This window comes from Dendronephthya gigantea, unplaced genomic scaffold (genome assembly GCF_004324835.1).
Source record: "Dendronephthya gigantea isolate DGI-Jeju-01 unplaced genomic scaffold, DenGig_1.0 000001F, whole genome shotgun sequence".
Classification (NCBI taxonomy): domain Eukaryota; kingdom Metazoa; phylum Cnidaria; class Anthozoa; order Malacalcyonacea; family Nephtheidae; genus Dendronephthya; species Dendronephthya gigantea.
Window position 1 is genome coordinate 1484963 of NW_021163011.1, and position 17441 is coordinate 1502403.

At 35.6% G+C, this 17441-nt stretch overlaps 1 protein-coding gene across 2 annotated transcripts; it reads right to left on the reverse strand.

Annotated features, from left to right (window-relative positions):
• Positions 1-413: 413 nt before the first annotated feature.
• LOC114528271 lies at positions 414-14016 on the reverse strand. 2 transcript variants are annotated; one of them, XM_028549916.1, is made up of 12 exons: positions 13951-14016; positions 11908-11990; positions 9233-9303; positions 8107-8159; positions 7942-7988; positions 4123-4157; positions 3499-3580; positions 3026-3067; positions 2485-2572; positions 1702-1772; positions 1255-1367; positions 414-746 (listed from the first exon to the last, which is right to left on the reverse strand). In XM_028549916.1, exons 1-12 carry the CDS (start codon positions 13985-13987, stop codon positions 659-661), a joined length of 810 nt encoding a protein of 269 aa, XP_028405717.1. In that variant the 5' UTR covers positions 13988-14016; the 3' UTR covers positions 414-658. The 2 variants fall into 2 exon arrangements, with proteins under 2 accessions (XP_028405717.1, XP_028405708.1); XM_028549907.1 differs by having other exon boundaries at positions 3026-3070.
• Between the last annotated feature and the right edge of the window lie 3425 nt (positions 14017-17441).

Below are 17441 nucleotides of genomic sequence, written 5' to 3' on the forward strand. Positions count from 1 at the left end.
AGCAAAACGTTCACAAATCTGTGAACTTTGTTCACGATCTGGCAACGCTGAACGTAAATAATAAAGTTGTTGAAGCTTACCTGAGCCAGCGATCATAATAATTTTTGGACAGTGGCACCAGGCACCAGAAATATTCACTTATTCAAAAATTTTCATTTATATAACAATCTACCAATCTCACCAGTACAACCAATACAGTTAAACAAGATTGCTGCAGATTGCATATAAATGCCGTAAAAGCGATCTGAGTACATATAGGATATTAAATCATGGTTGCGAGTGGCAAAACAATACTGTTTTTGACACGAGAACATAAAATTCATATCTTCGAGCGAACCGTGTAATGTTCTGTTTATTAGTTTAAAGTTTACATTGCCGTTTCGCGCGGAATTTTTAAAATGTCAGACAATTCTACGCCGAAGTTTGAAACGATAGACATACAAGTTAAAGAAAACATGGAACAACGGTTTGCCCTAACTACAAAAACACTAAGTGGCTTGTTTAATCGCGCAGTATCACGCTATCCTGCACAGAAAACATTTAGTATTCCTTTAATATATACGCAGCTTGTACATGAATTGTTTCAACTTTAATATGTTGCTTGACAATGAGAAAATATATTATAGGTTTTAAACGATGCGAGAAATTCCTTATATGATTATTCAGGAAGATCAATTATCAAATCACCATCTCCTTCATAGATGTTGTTGTGGTAACTATGTGATTCTGTTGAACCTTCGTTTTCACTATATGGCAAAAAGCGAAAAGTTTCGTCAACGAGGGTAAAGCTCGGTTTACACCGTCAAAGTTCCTGTGTTCACACCATTGATTCACACAGTTGAAAATTGGCATTGGTAAATCCGAAGTTAAAAGTGTGTTTCCAGCGAGTATCACAATGAAGAAACTCAGTGCATGTGCAATATTCAAGGGAATATTTCTACTAAATACTTTGAAAATTCCAATTCCATGTGATCACAAAGAATTTGACAGTGTAAACCGGCCTAATAAAGCAGCCCTCCTAATTCTGAATAATTATTTAGAAATCATCAGGATCTTGTTAAAAAATACTTGACTTGCATTATATAAAAAAAAACGGGTTTAATTCGAAATCTCTTGTATTTGTGTGAATGTGCAGAAAATACTACATATTTACACTCGATCGACCTGTCTTATTGGCTGAATATTTTGGCTTTAGAATAGCCTGACCTTGGGTAGTGTGAAAAAGAGCAGAACATATAGTGCGTATACATATACCTCGTTGGATCGTCGTCATCCATACTGAAAACATCCTGAGGTAAGGCAGCAGACGTCGTTGGAAATTCATTTGTTTCTTGATTCCGTAATAAGTGAAGGTCATTAATTCGAGCCTATAATTTGAAATTGAAAGCGTTACGTTTATTATGTTAAAACTATGTATGGAAGCGACGTGCATGTATAGTTTGGGGACAAAACGTGTAAAAGCATTCTATGTTCACAATCTATGTAATGACATACAGTAGACAGTTTATAAAAGTCCATACTATATCATGGCATTAAAATTTCAAAGGGTTACACTTTTGCATGGGGACACTGAAGGAAGACGGTTGTGTCTTTAAATAAAATTGAAGAAAAATTTCAGTTATAATCATTCGCAATAGTGAAAAGCATGAAAGATATCATATATTTAACACCATGCATGCATGCATGCAGAATTAAACGCACCTGACGAACGAGTTCTGTCTCATTTTGTTCATTTGACCGGGGAAGAAGATGAGTGGGCTTTCCAGTATTGTCTATGATAAAAAATTGAGTATTAGCTGCAGAGGGAAAATTTCTAATTGAACATTAAACGTGTAATACATTGATATCCAAAAAAAGAAAGTTGTTAAAATAGCAGAAAATTTCAACCCTATTCAAAAAAATCACAAAGAATTGACGAACATCTAACAATCAGTAAAACACTCTAAAATCTTAAACTTCATAAATAGGCATGTATTCGCAATTTTCCGAACAGTCATTGTGTAGTTTTTTTTTAATTACATGACTCAGTAGACAACTCTGAGGTTATGGGGTGAATTTCATTGTTCACAACAGAAGTCAAAGGCAATATTCTTGTCACAACATTGCCAAAATGTTCTCTGAAATAAATTTTTTTGCCAATTTTAAAGTATTCCCAAATAATCATTTTCATCAGTCGGGCCTGTGGTTTTTTGTTCATGAACAGCTCGTCCTTACCATACTACAACATACATATAGTCATTATTGGCAATATTAACCCCGTTTACACTACTGTACATGCACTCGATTTATTAATAGGCACGGCACGGCGAAAATAGGTGTCCGTTTCAATTTCATCCGTGCCCGACTTTTGTATATTAGTAGGCAGAGTACTGATAAAATTGGGTACAGGAATCACTTCTAGCCGTGCCGTGTCAAGTGTGCTATTAATTGAACGCGTCTATTGTATATATGCATGCAGGGACAACGAAAAGAAGATAGACCTACTTTGTTTTGATATCCTGATCACCGTCCTATGAGCAGTACAATATCCTGATTTCGCTCTCTTGCTGATGTACTTTACACATTGTTTACCCTGAAGAGCATCAATGAGGAATATGTAATAAGAATAAGAAAGATTGCGACTTTACAGTGAATGTGTGCGATATTTCGTTCGGTATAGCAATTGACGTTCTTCGTGTTTGATGTTTGTCTTTTGGGTGCATGCAAATGTGGCGTACCATACACGATGCGTGTTATATATTATCGTCTTTGTGTCTCAGTAACGCATTCTGACAAAATTTACAGCAACAATCTTGCGTATCGGGAAATCGTGGATTTAGCAATCTCTTTCGCAACGAAATTTATCTTTTATGCAAAACACCCCACCAGTTAGATTCAGGAGGCAATTTTTAGCCTGCTGGAATGCAGTAATTCGCAATTGGCAACCAGTATACAAAAAGCTGCATGTACGAAAGACAGTTATTTTTTGCGAATCTAAATACGCGCTTACAATGAAACTTTTAATAGTTTACGATCTTTTACTTACATTTTCGAAAAACTTGCATCTAATTTGGTTGTTGTGGTCAACCTTCTGGGCATATAAATTAAACAAAAATGTCGTTAGCAAGGACGTTTACATAAAATAATATCGATATTTATTAAGACGGCGTCGATCTATAGGAGTGAGATTGAGAACTTAATTCTCAAATATCAAGACATTTTTACTTTCGACAAATAATAAAATCTTTCGGAAGGAATATCTATTTTCCGCTGAACAAAATTTCGAAGAAACTACACGGTAATAATTATGTTTATGCATCTACATCCCGACTTCGATTTTAACGTTTTAACTCTTAGTTTTTAGGGGGGTTTTCTCATTATTTTATTGCATATAGATACTGTACTTGTTCTCTTTTGAACAGATCTACGCAGTAAAATATTAACGGGCATTTTTATCATTTGTAATTATACATGCATAATAATCGTGTTTATCAATGCATGAATTCATCTTGTACTTACGGTGTCTTGCGAAGACGTCGTTGAGTGATGAATTGACGAATCAACAGGTGAGCTGGAAACTCCTTGGGCTTGCTTTTTGGACCTAGTGACAAAGCAAGACCTAAAACATTTAATAGACAGACAAAACTATTATATATAGATGCCAGACTGTAAGGCGTCCCAGGGAGTTCGAAGATGTAAACTAACAGCCAACATGCAGAAAACAGGAATGGAATTGTGTAAAGTAGTATACTGTCGTGGTGTCGATCAATTTTGCAACCTTCGCATAAGAGGAAATCTGTTTCTTAACAAACTTTTTCTAACGAGTCTGTGACCCTTCACAACTCGCGTATAAAAATCGTACGCATTTAAAGCGATTATACCATGATGGCTTTTCACGTAATAATATACTATCACCTTACATGCAAACATGCTTTCGATTTCTATCAATTTGTGATAATTTAGAGCTTGAATGAAAACTCGCCATTTTGCTATAAGGGTCGAACAGCTATATATAATGCACGACGGACGATGAAAAAGTATATGGATGAAAAAGTATCAAAGCAGGCCAAATTCTGATCTGCATTATATCCCCCCCGTCTATACAATTACTGAAACGGCCTTGTACAACATCTTGCTGTTCACCTTTTCTCTTTTGGCACTCTGTCGGCGACAATTTTCTGAAAATTGAATTTTGCATGTTATTAGTTATAGGAGCTTCAACTGTGCATGTATGAATCAGTGGACGGTTCCGGCAATTCTAAAACTGGAAAAATTCCGAATCTGGAAAGCAAAATTAAGAGAAAATCAATCTTTCGACTTATGTACTTCTCATCGACTGCAGTAAATACCATACCCTTTTCGATAGCATAAAGTATTTCTGAAATACGTACAATACCCCCACCTTTTTCCGAAAAAAAGGCGATGTTTATCGCTCAAATGCGTCGTTTGCGAACATGATGAAAAAGGGTACCCTTTTTCGTCGATCTTGTTGTTAAGAAGTAAGACGATAAAAGGTACCCTTTTCGGTCTAATACGTCATTACATCGTTCGATGAAAAAGGGTACTCTTTTTGATGAACTTATGACCTTTACGATGAGACGAAAAAGGGTACCCTTTTTTCTTTGTTCTGCAGATATCAAGTGGGACGAAAAATGGTATGAAGTTTTTATAACTGTCGTACCGCGCTATAACGCGTAAGAAAGCACACCGTTTGACTCGGCGTGCGCTTTTAAAGCCGAAGAGTATAATTTATTTTCTCGTTGAAATTAATTTTAAAGTCAAAAATGGCGGAGTACTTAGTCTTAGAGCAGAATATCGAATATGTAAAGGAATGCGTTCAAAAGAATCACACTTATCGGCAGATTAGCGCCAATTTCAAGCGGGAGTTTCCAGAGGTTAATCGTGGTTTTTCGGAAAGAAACATTCGTTTGTTCTGTTCGAAGAATGGCATTAAGAAATTGGACAATTTTCAAGTCGACAACATTGTCGAACAGTCTATCAGTGAGGTAGGGTATAGTATGAAAGATTATCTACACTGAACCGTCTGTATATAATACACGTGTGCATATTGTTGAACAGGTAGGAGCGTCCTATGGTCGGAAAATGATGGCTGGCTATATTAATAGTAAGGGACATTGTCTCAGTCGTCGTCAGGTTCGTGCGTCGCTGCAACGTGTCAACCCAGTTGACCACAACAGAAGGAGAGATGATATTGTTCGAAGGCAAAACCCCGTGCCATACAATGCTCCTTACTACGGAAACAAGTTACATTGCGATCAAAATGAAAAGTTGGCCATGTACGGTTGCACGCTTTACGCGTTCAGTGATACGCGTTGTTTTAACCCTATGAAGCAATTTTTTGTGTATACATGCGTGTGTAATTTTTTAACATGCAGGGAGATTTTGGTGATCGAAGGCATTTGGGACATGGTGCGAGTCGATCATGGGACAGAAGCGTGCCTCATGTTGTTCGTTCAAGATTATTTGAAGAATCATAGAGGGAATGTCACTTCTCCACCCTATGTCCAGACGCGGTCTAGAGAGGTACACATTATAATGGCGAAGGTTTGCTTGCCACTATACTATACACGTCATTTATATAGATGAAATATCTAAGTTAGATATAATGGCTATATTATTTCACTCTTTTTGCCCCCCACAGAACCTTCCCTCTGAGCGTAAATGGCCAAAAATAAACCAACGCGTGTTGTACCCAATAAAAGAAATCTTAGTCGGAATGGAAAACCGGCTGTTGATAAACAGAGATGATCCCATTTTACAATTTTGCGTTTCTTTTATAACGATAAATGTTGCTAACGTTGGCATCGAGAGGGTTGTTGCTGCGTGGAATGCGCATCCAATAGACGTAGTAAGGAGCATTGTATGGCACGGGGTTTTGCCTTCGAACAATATCATCTCTCCTTCTGTTGTGGTCAACTGGGTTGACACGTTGCAGCGACGCACGAACCTGACGACGACTGAGACAATGTCCTTTACTATTAATATAGCCAGCCATCATTTTCCGACCATAGGACGCTCCTACCTGTTCAACAATATGCACACGTGTATTATATACAGACGGTTCAGTGTAGATAATCTTTCATACTATACCCTACCTCACTGATAGACTGTTCGACAATGTTGTCGACTTGAAAATTGTCCAATTTCTTTATGCCATTCTTCGAACAGAACAAACGAATGTTTCTTTCCGAAAAACCACGATTAACCTCTGGAAACTCCCGCTTGAAATTGGCGCTAATCTGCCGATAAGTGTGATTCTTTTGAACGCATTCTTTTACATATTCGATATTCTGCTCTAAGTACTCCGCCATTTTTGACTTTAAAATTAATTTCAACGAGAAAATAAATTATACTCCTCGGCTTTGAAAGCGCACGCCGAGTCAAACGGCGTGCTTTCTTACGCGTTATAGCGCGGTACGACAGTTATAAAAACTTCATACCATTTTTCGTCCCACTTGATATCTGCAGAACAAAGAAAAAAGGGTACCCTTTTTCGTCTTATCATAAAGGTCATAAGTTCATCAGAAAGGGTACCCTTTTTCATCGAACGATGTAATGACGTATTAGACCGAAAAGGGTACCTTTTATCGTCTTACTTCTTAACAACAAGATCGACGAAAAAGGGTACCCTTTTTCATCATGTTCGCAAACGACGCATTTGAGCTATAAACATCGCCTTTTTTTCGGAAAAAGGTGGGGGTATTGTATGTATTTCAGAAGTATTTTATGCCATTGAAAAGGGTATGGTATTTACTGCAGTCGATGAGAAGTACATAAGTCGAAAGATAGATTTTCTCTAAATTTTGCTTTCCAGATTCGGAATTTTTCCAGTTTTAGAATTGCCGGAACCGTCCACTGATTTGTATGCCAGTCAAAAAATGTCCATGTCATATATAAATTGTACATTAAATAACCTACCATACAGCTAGGATACTATATACACAAGCGCCAGATATGAGGTATGCTGCAATTTCATTGGTTGGCTACTAGACAGATATTAGCTCATATCTGTCTAGTAGAGAAAGTAAACGAAATGGCCGAAAGATTCGGGGAGTTGAGTGAAATAGAAATCCAAGCTTTAGTTGATAATAGCACACCAAAACGCACCGAAAGGGCGAGCTCATATACGACTCGAGTTCGTATAGAATAACTGTTAAATATGTACACCGTACAATTTAAAACGTGGCTATTTTAAATGCCACTGCTCAAAGATGCTGCTGCGCGTCTACCTCTGTAAAAACAGATTGTTAAAACAACTAATAAGAAATTGTTTGTCTCAGGTAAGCAGTTTCAATTGGTACTGTTTTTACAGTATAACCAAGGAGCAGCGTCTTGAAACAAATTCGCTTTACGTTCTTTGAATCATGACCACTATAAATATAACTCGTTCTTCAGTATGACCACTAATTCCCCCTTCATGACAAATGCCCTTATAGGTCAAAACGTCGAGAAGTGATTTGGTCTATTTTAGGCAGTTGTTATACCACATTTGAAGCGAAGTTGTTTTTACAGTATAGCTACTATATTCGAGACCCTGCTATATACCAGGATTAAGTACGAAGATATATTTACAGAAGAGAGCGCTTTTACAGTTTACTACAAGACGAGCTGCAGAACTAGTATATTCTTCCCTGAGAATAGTTGATGTATATATAGTTCGCGGGTGGTAGTATTACATTGTGTTTTCGAATAAACTTTTGGTAGAGGTTACAGGAAAAAGAAAGCGCGAAGTGGGCTGGTGATTCCCGCTAAGTTCACAGCATATACGACGAATCGACGACATGCCCAAGTGTTAGACACGGAGTTGGTGCACTGGGCATTCATTCTCTCACGTGCATGTACGGATTTGTATTAGTAGTGCGAAATAAAAGTTCGCCCCAAGATATTATTCACAGGCTACAGGCAGTATATACTGTATTGTAAACTTAAATGTTCGTTTACCTTCTGTAGTTCGTCTTCACTCGATGAAATAGCAGTTTCTTCATCTTCTAAATAGAAATACAGCATTACATGCAATAGTTAGAGTATTACAGCGCTTAACTGGAGTCTGGAAACACCTGTTGATCATCTAAACCACCTGATTATCACATTATCGCAAGGTCTCACCTGAGGAGGGGAAATCAAGTCCTTCTACTTGAAGAAGTTGGTCAAGGAGAAAACTGCAAGAAAGTATAAAACATACAATAAGTTCTAAATTCGACTCGAAAATCAAGTAATAATTTACTAATCGTATAACGCGCATACGTGTATAATCTATGTAGTCGGCTCTTGAATCTTTGCTGTTTTTACAGAACAGTATAAGCTTTTCATGCATGTAAAATACTATACAAGAAAATGTATCTCGATCTGACTGATCGATTTCAGACTGCGCGGTTAATCCCGAAAAACCAGTGCAAAATGTTAACAACAGTGCACATAATTTGCAGAATATTCTAACAAACTCAAATGACTAGTTAGCGGAAAATAACGGAAAATCACACTGCAATCAGGTAAAAGATTTTCCGTGATATGATTTCCCTAGAAATGTGTGTGTGTGTGAAATTTCCCTGTGAGTTCCCGCGAAAAACAATTTTAAACGTGCATGCATGGTTCCGGCAAGTTTCGTTGAAAAAATTCAACTCCGGTGAAATTTCCACAGACATTCGAACTTTTTTAAAAATTAAAAATGAAAAAAGGTAACGATGGGTACTATTTCTATTTAATAGCAACGTGGAAAAAATGTTAATAACATGCAGAAGTTAATAAAGTTCAAAATGAACTTCGCTTTTCAAATTTTCACAGAAAAAAGATTATCGTGCATGACTCGTGGGGGGCATGACAAATTTACACTATGGCATTTGTCTAAAACATTTCCTTGTATATCGATAGTAAGTATAATAGCAGAATTTCTCGTGCAATTACGGATAAACTACTGGCATGCACTCGCGAGAAATTCTCACTCGAAACCATGCTATTAGTATTACCTATCATTGGCGATCAATCGAACGTCAATTGAGGGGAACCATATTCATGTAATATGCTATGCCTGGCTAATTTCGTTAAAAAAAACAATTTCACTTTCACTAGAAATCAACCTGGTGTATATGAATACGTTCCCCCTCAATCAACGTTCGACTGACGTTACGTTATAGTGTGTTATATACATGCACGTATATAGTCATTATAGTGTTCCTAATTTTACACCCAATAACTTGCATTTCCTATTACAAATTTTAGTGCTGGGAATACACACCTTTTATCTTTTGAAACTCTCAAAAGTTTCCTTTGTGATCTTCTCAATTCTTCTTGAAAACTTTCTTGTTCCTGTTTAATATATATTACAAAAGTGATTATTGAAGATTTCAGCCTTTGATTGAACCCTCCTCTCAAATAATGCACCATGATAAAAAGTTGTTTAAATTGCTTTGTTATTAGTCAACAAATTTGAGTAAATTGACTAAATATACAATATATATTTTTAGTACTATTTACGCCAAATATTTAAGACTAGACCTGCTGAAAATAGGCTGTATGCCTATGTCATTCAGATCTCATTAGGTTCCTGGAGTGTAATTATTTATATTAATCAGGCTATCCAAATTTATTAGTAGCGTACTAAAATTACTGCATGCATGCTGATTGGTTGAGAGGAGTACAATTATTTCATTAATTATTTCCAAATACTGCAATTTCATTAGCTAAGAGGAGTTCGATTTGAGCATTAATTGCACCCTACGGCGAGTTGTAATTGCTTTCTAACTTGCTCACAGTGAATAAAAATAACTCCAGTATATACAACTAGCCAATCATACAAACTGCATATAAACTAAATAAGGCCAGAAAGGTAAACAAAAACACTGCCAAAAGTGAAAAATAATGAATCGGATCATTACGCGAATAACCATAGGTAGCCCAGAAATCTGTTTGTACTCAGCCTTCGACTACATTGTTTACGTGCGCGGTCAGCTTTTACTGTGTGTACTAATTACTGTATTATATTCTGTATTATATATCACAGTAATTAGTACACACAGTAAAAGCTGACTGCGCACGTAAACAATGTAGTCGAGGACTGAGTACAAACAGATTTCTGGGCTACCTATGGAATAACCAAACGCGATAATGATATAATCACTGCCCGAAGCGGCTTTTTCAAAATGGCGGCGAGTTGTTTTTGTCAAAGTCACACTTAACAGAAAATTTTAAAGAAAATGTTGTGCCTGAAACAACAAAATAAGCGGAAAGAAGAGCCTTAAATTATTTCGAGGTAAAAACTACGTTATGTAACGGTGATAAACATTACTTCGCATAAAATACCGTTTTATTTAAATCAACTTTTTATGTCGAGTTTGTAAAAAATGTACTTTCTACAGCAAATTTGGTATATTTCAAAAACAAATTCAAATTACTCGACTTCGTCTCTTCTTTTTTCAACCATATTCACCTCGCCTTTGGCGAATATTTGTTAAATATGCATTAATTATGCATACTGTGAATTGCCTATTTGCACCTGGTATTTGCTCCTTCAAAATAGTACCTAAAATAAAATCCTTGATAGTGGCGACAATCCAGAAGGATGAGGGTGATTATTCTATGGGAGTGACATTTAGTATACATACTTGTACACAACCAATATATTACAGAGAATGCACATTAAATTTCTGCAGACAAATGAGCTAAGATTACTGCAAATGTTAAAGAAAACGGTGATTGTATATGTGCTGCCAACCCAAGTTTTTAATGCAAGAACTTTGCAACGTAGGTGTATCTACTAATTTTGTTTAGATTAAAGTCTAGTTCTAAATGCTAATGTAGAGCTACCAATGTTCTCCGGATTGAGATTGTTTTCATTGATAAATACCAATGACATTAATTAAACATGGCTCATTTTGTTACTTCTCACTTGTCTCTTTACTTTAATATTAATATTGTTCGCCACTACAAAATTTCAAAACAGATTTCCCAAAAAAATGTATATATGCAGAAAAACTATGTGATTGATACTTATGTATTTATACTATTTCCAGGTGACTACCTCTATATATATTTACACATATATAAATATACCAAATATGTGTTTAGAATACCAAAGTATAGAGCTTATAAGACAAGAATAAAATTCAATAAACTTGGTTTCATAAGATTTTATTCACTAGAAAATTTGTTTCATATAACAAGCAGTGTTTGCCACACTCATCAGGTAAATTTAAATGCCGCACTATATAGTTGCCATGGTTATATATATATACTATTTACATGTTTGATGGAAAACGGATTGAATCTACCACCCTGAACTTTGTTCCCTGAATTCAAGAAGCGAAATTTTATCAAAATGCCGACATATAAATAAATTTCTCTCAAGTAATATAACTTAATACAATATGTATATGTATATATGCAATCCGTTTTCCATCAAACATGTAAATAGTATATTTATAACCATGGCAACTATATAGCGCAACATTTAAATTCACCTGATGAGTGTGGCAAGCACTGCTTGTTATTATGAAACAAATTTGTAGTAAATAAAATCATATGAACTAAACCAAGTTTATTGAATTTTATTCTTGTCTTACATATGAAAATATAAATATTGTTTGGTTTATGGAATACCAGAGTGCCCAATACCATAGGGATGGAGCAGATAGAAAAGTATTGCTTACAAAAAATTGTCCACTACGGTCTGTTTCAACCTAGAATAATTAATTCCAGAGTATGTCCCTTATTGTCTATATGTCTTCATTCTTACCAAATGAAACCTTTCTAGCCTTGATATAAATCGCATACTTTATGTTTACATGCTAGCTATGATTGAGGGGAATAAGAGGATATAAATGCATGTCATCAAAATGTACCATAAAGTATGCAGATATTACCAAAAGTCTTCTACATATAATTAAGTTTAAAATCTACAAAATTAATACTTACATATAATAGAAATTTTAATTTCCTTTTTAATGTCTTATATTTTTGCCTGTAACCTGCCATGTTAGTGGAGGCAAAGTGGTTTCCTAAAATTGGAAAACAATATTATTTCTATTATAATTTCTTGTTCTCCCAAACTTGCACATGTGTTTCTATAACTGTATAGAAACCATTGAACTGTAAACTGGAGTTATAATAACTTAGAAGGGAAAATTGAAGCCAGTGCTTTTTACTTTCTCTGAGTTATGAGCTGAAATACATAATGCCAAATGTTGAGCCATATAATGAAATTAAAGCTATTAAAAAGTTATATTTTATGTAGAGTTTAGCTTAAAGGGAAATATCTAAAAAATATTTGAAAATTTCCCGTTTTTTTTCCGGTTGGTAAAAGTTGTTTTTTTCCGGTTGGCAAAAGTTTTTTTTTTATATATATATATTTCCTGTGCAGTTTAAGTCTTGAAATTTCCACATAAAATATAACTTTTCAACAGCTTTGACATACAGCCCAATGTCTGGCATCAAGTACTTCAACTCATAACTCAGAAAAACTATTTTGCTTCAAGCTGAATAGGGATGTTTGTCAGGAGTTATTGTCCTAGTTGTATAGAGTTCACTGATAAAAACATAGAAAATGTTTTCTATTTCTTAAATAGAAGTGCATATAATTTTTTCGACAATCCACCTACTCTTTGGGTGGCGTTAATTTCCCTCAGTGAGATGATTGTGTTGTGTGATAAGCAACATATTAATGAGTGTCAGCATGCTATTTTAATTGTGAGTAAATTTCATGTGTAAATTTCATACGGTAATCATGCACTGATCTTTAAAATAATAACATACACAAGAGACAGAGTGAGATAAGAAGACTCGCAATTAACTTCAAACACTGTTTGTTTTAAACCTTTTCTGGTCTAGTGTATAGGGTGAACTAGTATTTAATTTTAATCAACAAACAGTTACTGCAATTGACAAGTCCTCTCCTATTCCATCTCTCCATGTGCACTAGCTCAATCATGTGCACTCAAAGAGCTTTGAATCTTCAGCTTTTGCAATTTTTGGTAGCAAAATTTTTGGCGATTACTGCTAATAGTGTCACTGAAGATGAAATTTTGGATGGCTTATCATCAACAAAAACAAGTGAATACTGTAAGCCAGAACACATCACTTCTAATTGTTATCGAACACAGTAACAAGTAAATAATATATTGCATCTTCAAAGAGAAGCTGTCAATTATAGACAAAAAAACATTGCCAATGAACTGCCACCAAACTTGGAAATATCAATGGTTATAGTTTGCCAACAAAAACTCAACAAAATTCATTCATTCAAATTTACGAGCATTGAGCAACCATGCAATGATATATTTGTTAGGGCCTGCCTGTGGAAGAAGAGATGCATATTTGATCTTTCTCTTGTCCACAGACTGCTAAAATTTAATTTAACTGCTGGATTTATGCCTGGCAACTACTTTAGGGTGCAGTATATATAGAGTTTACATATATGTTAATGACTTAGTATAAACACCCAACCAGACAGGGTTTCTCTTGGATATAGGAGAGTTACATGGATGAGTGTTAGCATGGCATTGTTTGGGGTAGTATTAGGTCTAGGATGAGGGAAATTAATTCCAGTGAAACAGTAGCTAGACGATATGATATCATTAGTGGAGGGGTATTCTGCAATTTAACCCAGCTATCACAATACATTAAGCTTGGTTTGGTCTTTATTACGCTGCCATTCCAAAAGCACACTTCCTTACTCGCCCTCATAGGTCTAATACATATTGAGTGTTGGCCAAAATAATCTGGTGACGGGAACTACCCATGAGACCTAAAGATTCATGTAAGTCCTATCTAAAATCGTAGTATCAAACAAATGAGGGAGGCCATGTTTGATGTTTATGTGTAGCCGTGAATAATCCCTTGTCCCACTCAATGAGTGTGCGTGTGCTTTTCGAATACAGGCGTTCTTTACCAATTATATTTGCCATATTCAGTTCTCCAAAAAATATTATTTTGTGAAATACATTACAGATAAAAACGTACCTAATTTCGTTACAGATGGCATATTTTCATCCGCCATTGAAAAACAACATTCGATTTCGATTTTCAATTACAGGAGACTGGGTAGGAGCGCGGGGTGATACGGCAGTATACAGGGTGTCCAAAAAATGTCCACTCAAAAGAAGCAGTTCTTTTGTCATAGGCTGGATTTACACTTGAGAAATAGTTCGCTAGCGAAATATTTACATATTATTTGCATTTAGAATTTTAACAGCATAAAGAAATTAGCTCAACATGACTGTTCTCAACTCAAAAGAAAATATGCAAATATTTCCACTTAATATTCATGAATATCCTCTTTGTTCTACAACACAAAACTGACAAAAGACGTTTGGCCCCTGGAATGCGAGAAAGCTTGTAATCATATTCTAGCGGCACAATCGTCGGTAAACAAAGTCGGGTGCGTAAACCAACGAGCTGAATTGAAAGTATTTAACGAGTAAAATTTTATTTACAATTTATTTTACAAGGTCGACAGTTAGCATTCAAGTTATCATGCACGACAATAAAAACTCGTTGTTCGGTTGTTAGCTGCACCATTATTAGTTTAGCTGATTTGACTACTAGCAGTTGAACTGTGCGATTAGAAGCCATTTTAAAATCCCAGGGGCATAAAATCTATTGAGCTTATAAACAATATGAATTTTAGAATATTAAGTGGTTGCGTTTTTTTTGAGACACCCTGTACAGGGTGAGTAAAAAAACCCTGACACCTTTGAAATTCGGCAAATTAGCCGCGAACTTATGGCTAGAATTTGACAATTCCCATTGAACTAATTCTACGTTCTTTTTTATTACAGTGCTTAGAATGCATTTTAACTCCCAAAGGGAACAAACTTTATGTTCTACCTAATTAATGGGTTCACTTATTTGATATGCTCCGTATACCCATAAAATATTTTAGGTAGCTTCCGTCTCATTACAGCCGATTACAGACACATTGCATTTAATTTGAATTTCAAAGGTGTCAGTTTTTTTACTCACCCTGTATTTCACTGTAAATAGAAATCCACCTTTGGGAATTTGTGTCAATAAACCGAGTGGAATCTGGGATTCTGTGCAAAATGCTTTGTCTATCGGAAAATATAATTGTTAGAATTTAGTGTGAACCAGGCCTAAATTGCGAACGAAACGTGGGGAGGAGGCATCCAAGGTTATCTTCACGGAGATAGGAGAAACTTTAGGAGAAACTCCTGTTTTGTATATAATTATATCTCTTCCTGATTTTTTCATCTTAGGGGTCTTCTTGAAGTGAAACCGACATGGATTATATTTTTTATGGTGATAAAGAGGACGGTAAATACGAACTATACATTATTTTCCTAAAGCAAGTATCGAATGTCTTGTAGTGCAATGTCATGTTGTGTAAAAATTTCATTTAAAAAGAATAGGCGCATACTGGACCACGATTACTCCTTTGCGTAAGAATAAATCTGCTCTCGTTTGAAGCCGTAGGTCCCGCCATGGATTAGCTATAAGATATTTCTCTCGGGAAATACCATCATTTCGGGAAATATTTCGTCGAATCCCCCGAGCTGAGGGTCTATAAAATGAGTATAATTGATAAGTATACTTCAGACTCTCCTCCGTTATGCATCGCCTATAGTGGCTTACTCGCGTTCATTGGAAAAAATGTTTTGGATCACTATAACCATGCTATAACCGTTGCACATTAGGCTCATTATTCAAGGTCGTGTCAACTGTCGTTTGAATCCGTTGCTTACAAGCCTGAGTTGTAGGTATAAAGTTGTCCGTTCTGTGCATATTTTTAGCTCCTAACAATTTTTAGCTCATGACGCTTCGTTAATCGTGAAATCTTTTCTTCCTACATGTTTGCTTCAAATCTTCGCAATTTTATGTCCAACATGTCTTTATTCGTAATCATTGCTTAATTATGATAGATTTAACACACGGCATATTCTACAATAAACTGATTGATTGTTATTTGTACTCCCATAAACTGTTCAAAATGGTTTCTGTTTTTAAATTTTTCAGCTATATATAGTAAAACCGTTAAAAATCACTCGCGATAAGGGGACGAATATATATTATTATTATTATTATTATTATTATTATTATATATTATTAATTCTCCCAATGGGCTTTTCAGAATTAATTCTATGTAAGGCTAGTGTATTTACATATCTAAACTAAAATTTACTTCTATAACTATGATATATATAATTTATGTGTAAATATTATTATAAGCTAATCACGATTTGTTAAAATTTCCTTGTAAGCTAATTTAAAATCAATTAAAGAGTTAATACTCTTTACCGTGGCCGGTAAGTCGTTCCAGATTTTTGTGGCTCTATATAAAAAACTACGTTGACCAGCGGCACTATGATAAAAAGGAGTTTGTAACATCTCTTTGCTTCTAGTGTTAAAAATTGCAGGTCTATCTTTAAATTTATCTGTTAAATATGTTGGCGCTAGGCCTTTTTTACATTTAAAAGTCATCACTGCGTCTTTAAGTTCCAATATAAAGCTTACTGGTGGCCATTTCAATTCCGACAGAACAGGTGTTATGTGTTCAAACTTTCTGGTGTTTGTAACTAGTCGTGCTGCAAAATTTTGTACTTTTTGCAACTTGTCGATGTTTTTCTTTGAGGTATTTGACCATACCACGGAGCAATAGAACAACTTGCTAAACACCAGGGCTTGAATTATAGAGATAAGGGTTTCTCTGTCCAGTAGATGTTTGACTCGACTAATTTGGCACAGCGAAGCTAAGCATTTTGAAACGACCTCTGTGATATGGTCATCATAAGTCAGGGAACTATCCAAGATAATACCAAGATCCTTCGCTGATGGAACAGGATAAATATCTTTACCAAGTAATGTAACATGAAAGCCATTTGGTAGAGTAGACAACAATTGGCGAGTGCCCATAAGAAGAAGTTTGGTCTTTCCTGGATTTATAAGGAGACTATGGCTACAACACCAAATCGCAACCCTACGCAAGTCATCATTGAGGTAACTCATGGCATCTTCCATTTCTTTTACAACGAAGGAGAGGAACAGTTTCGAATCATCCACAAAGGATTCCAAGGAACATGCCCTTGGAAGATGCGGAAGATCATTTATATAGATACTAAACAGGATTGGCCCTAGGATAGATCCTTGTGGTACTCCGTGTGTGATATTCCGAGAGTCAGATCTTTCAGACGCCAAGCGTACAAACTGACAACGGTCTGAGAGATAACTTTTAAACCACTCCAGCGAGGTTTTAGAGATTCCAAGCGACCGGAGTTTAACCAGGAGAATGGAATGTTCTATGCTATCAAAAGCCTTCGAAAGATCAAGTAGTAATAATGCCGATAGGTGCTTTCTATCCATTGCTTCCAATAAAGTATCCGTTATAAAGATATTCAGCGTTTCTGTGGAATGATATTTTTTGTTCCCACTTTGATGTCTTGACAACCGCTTGTGTCTAACAAGGTAATCTGTTAGCTGATTTAGGACCACACGTT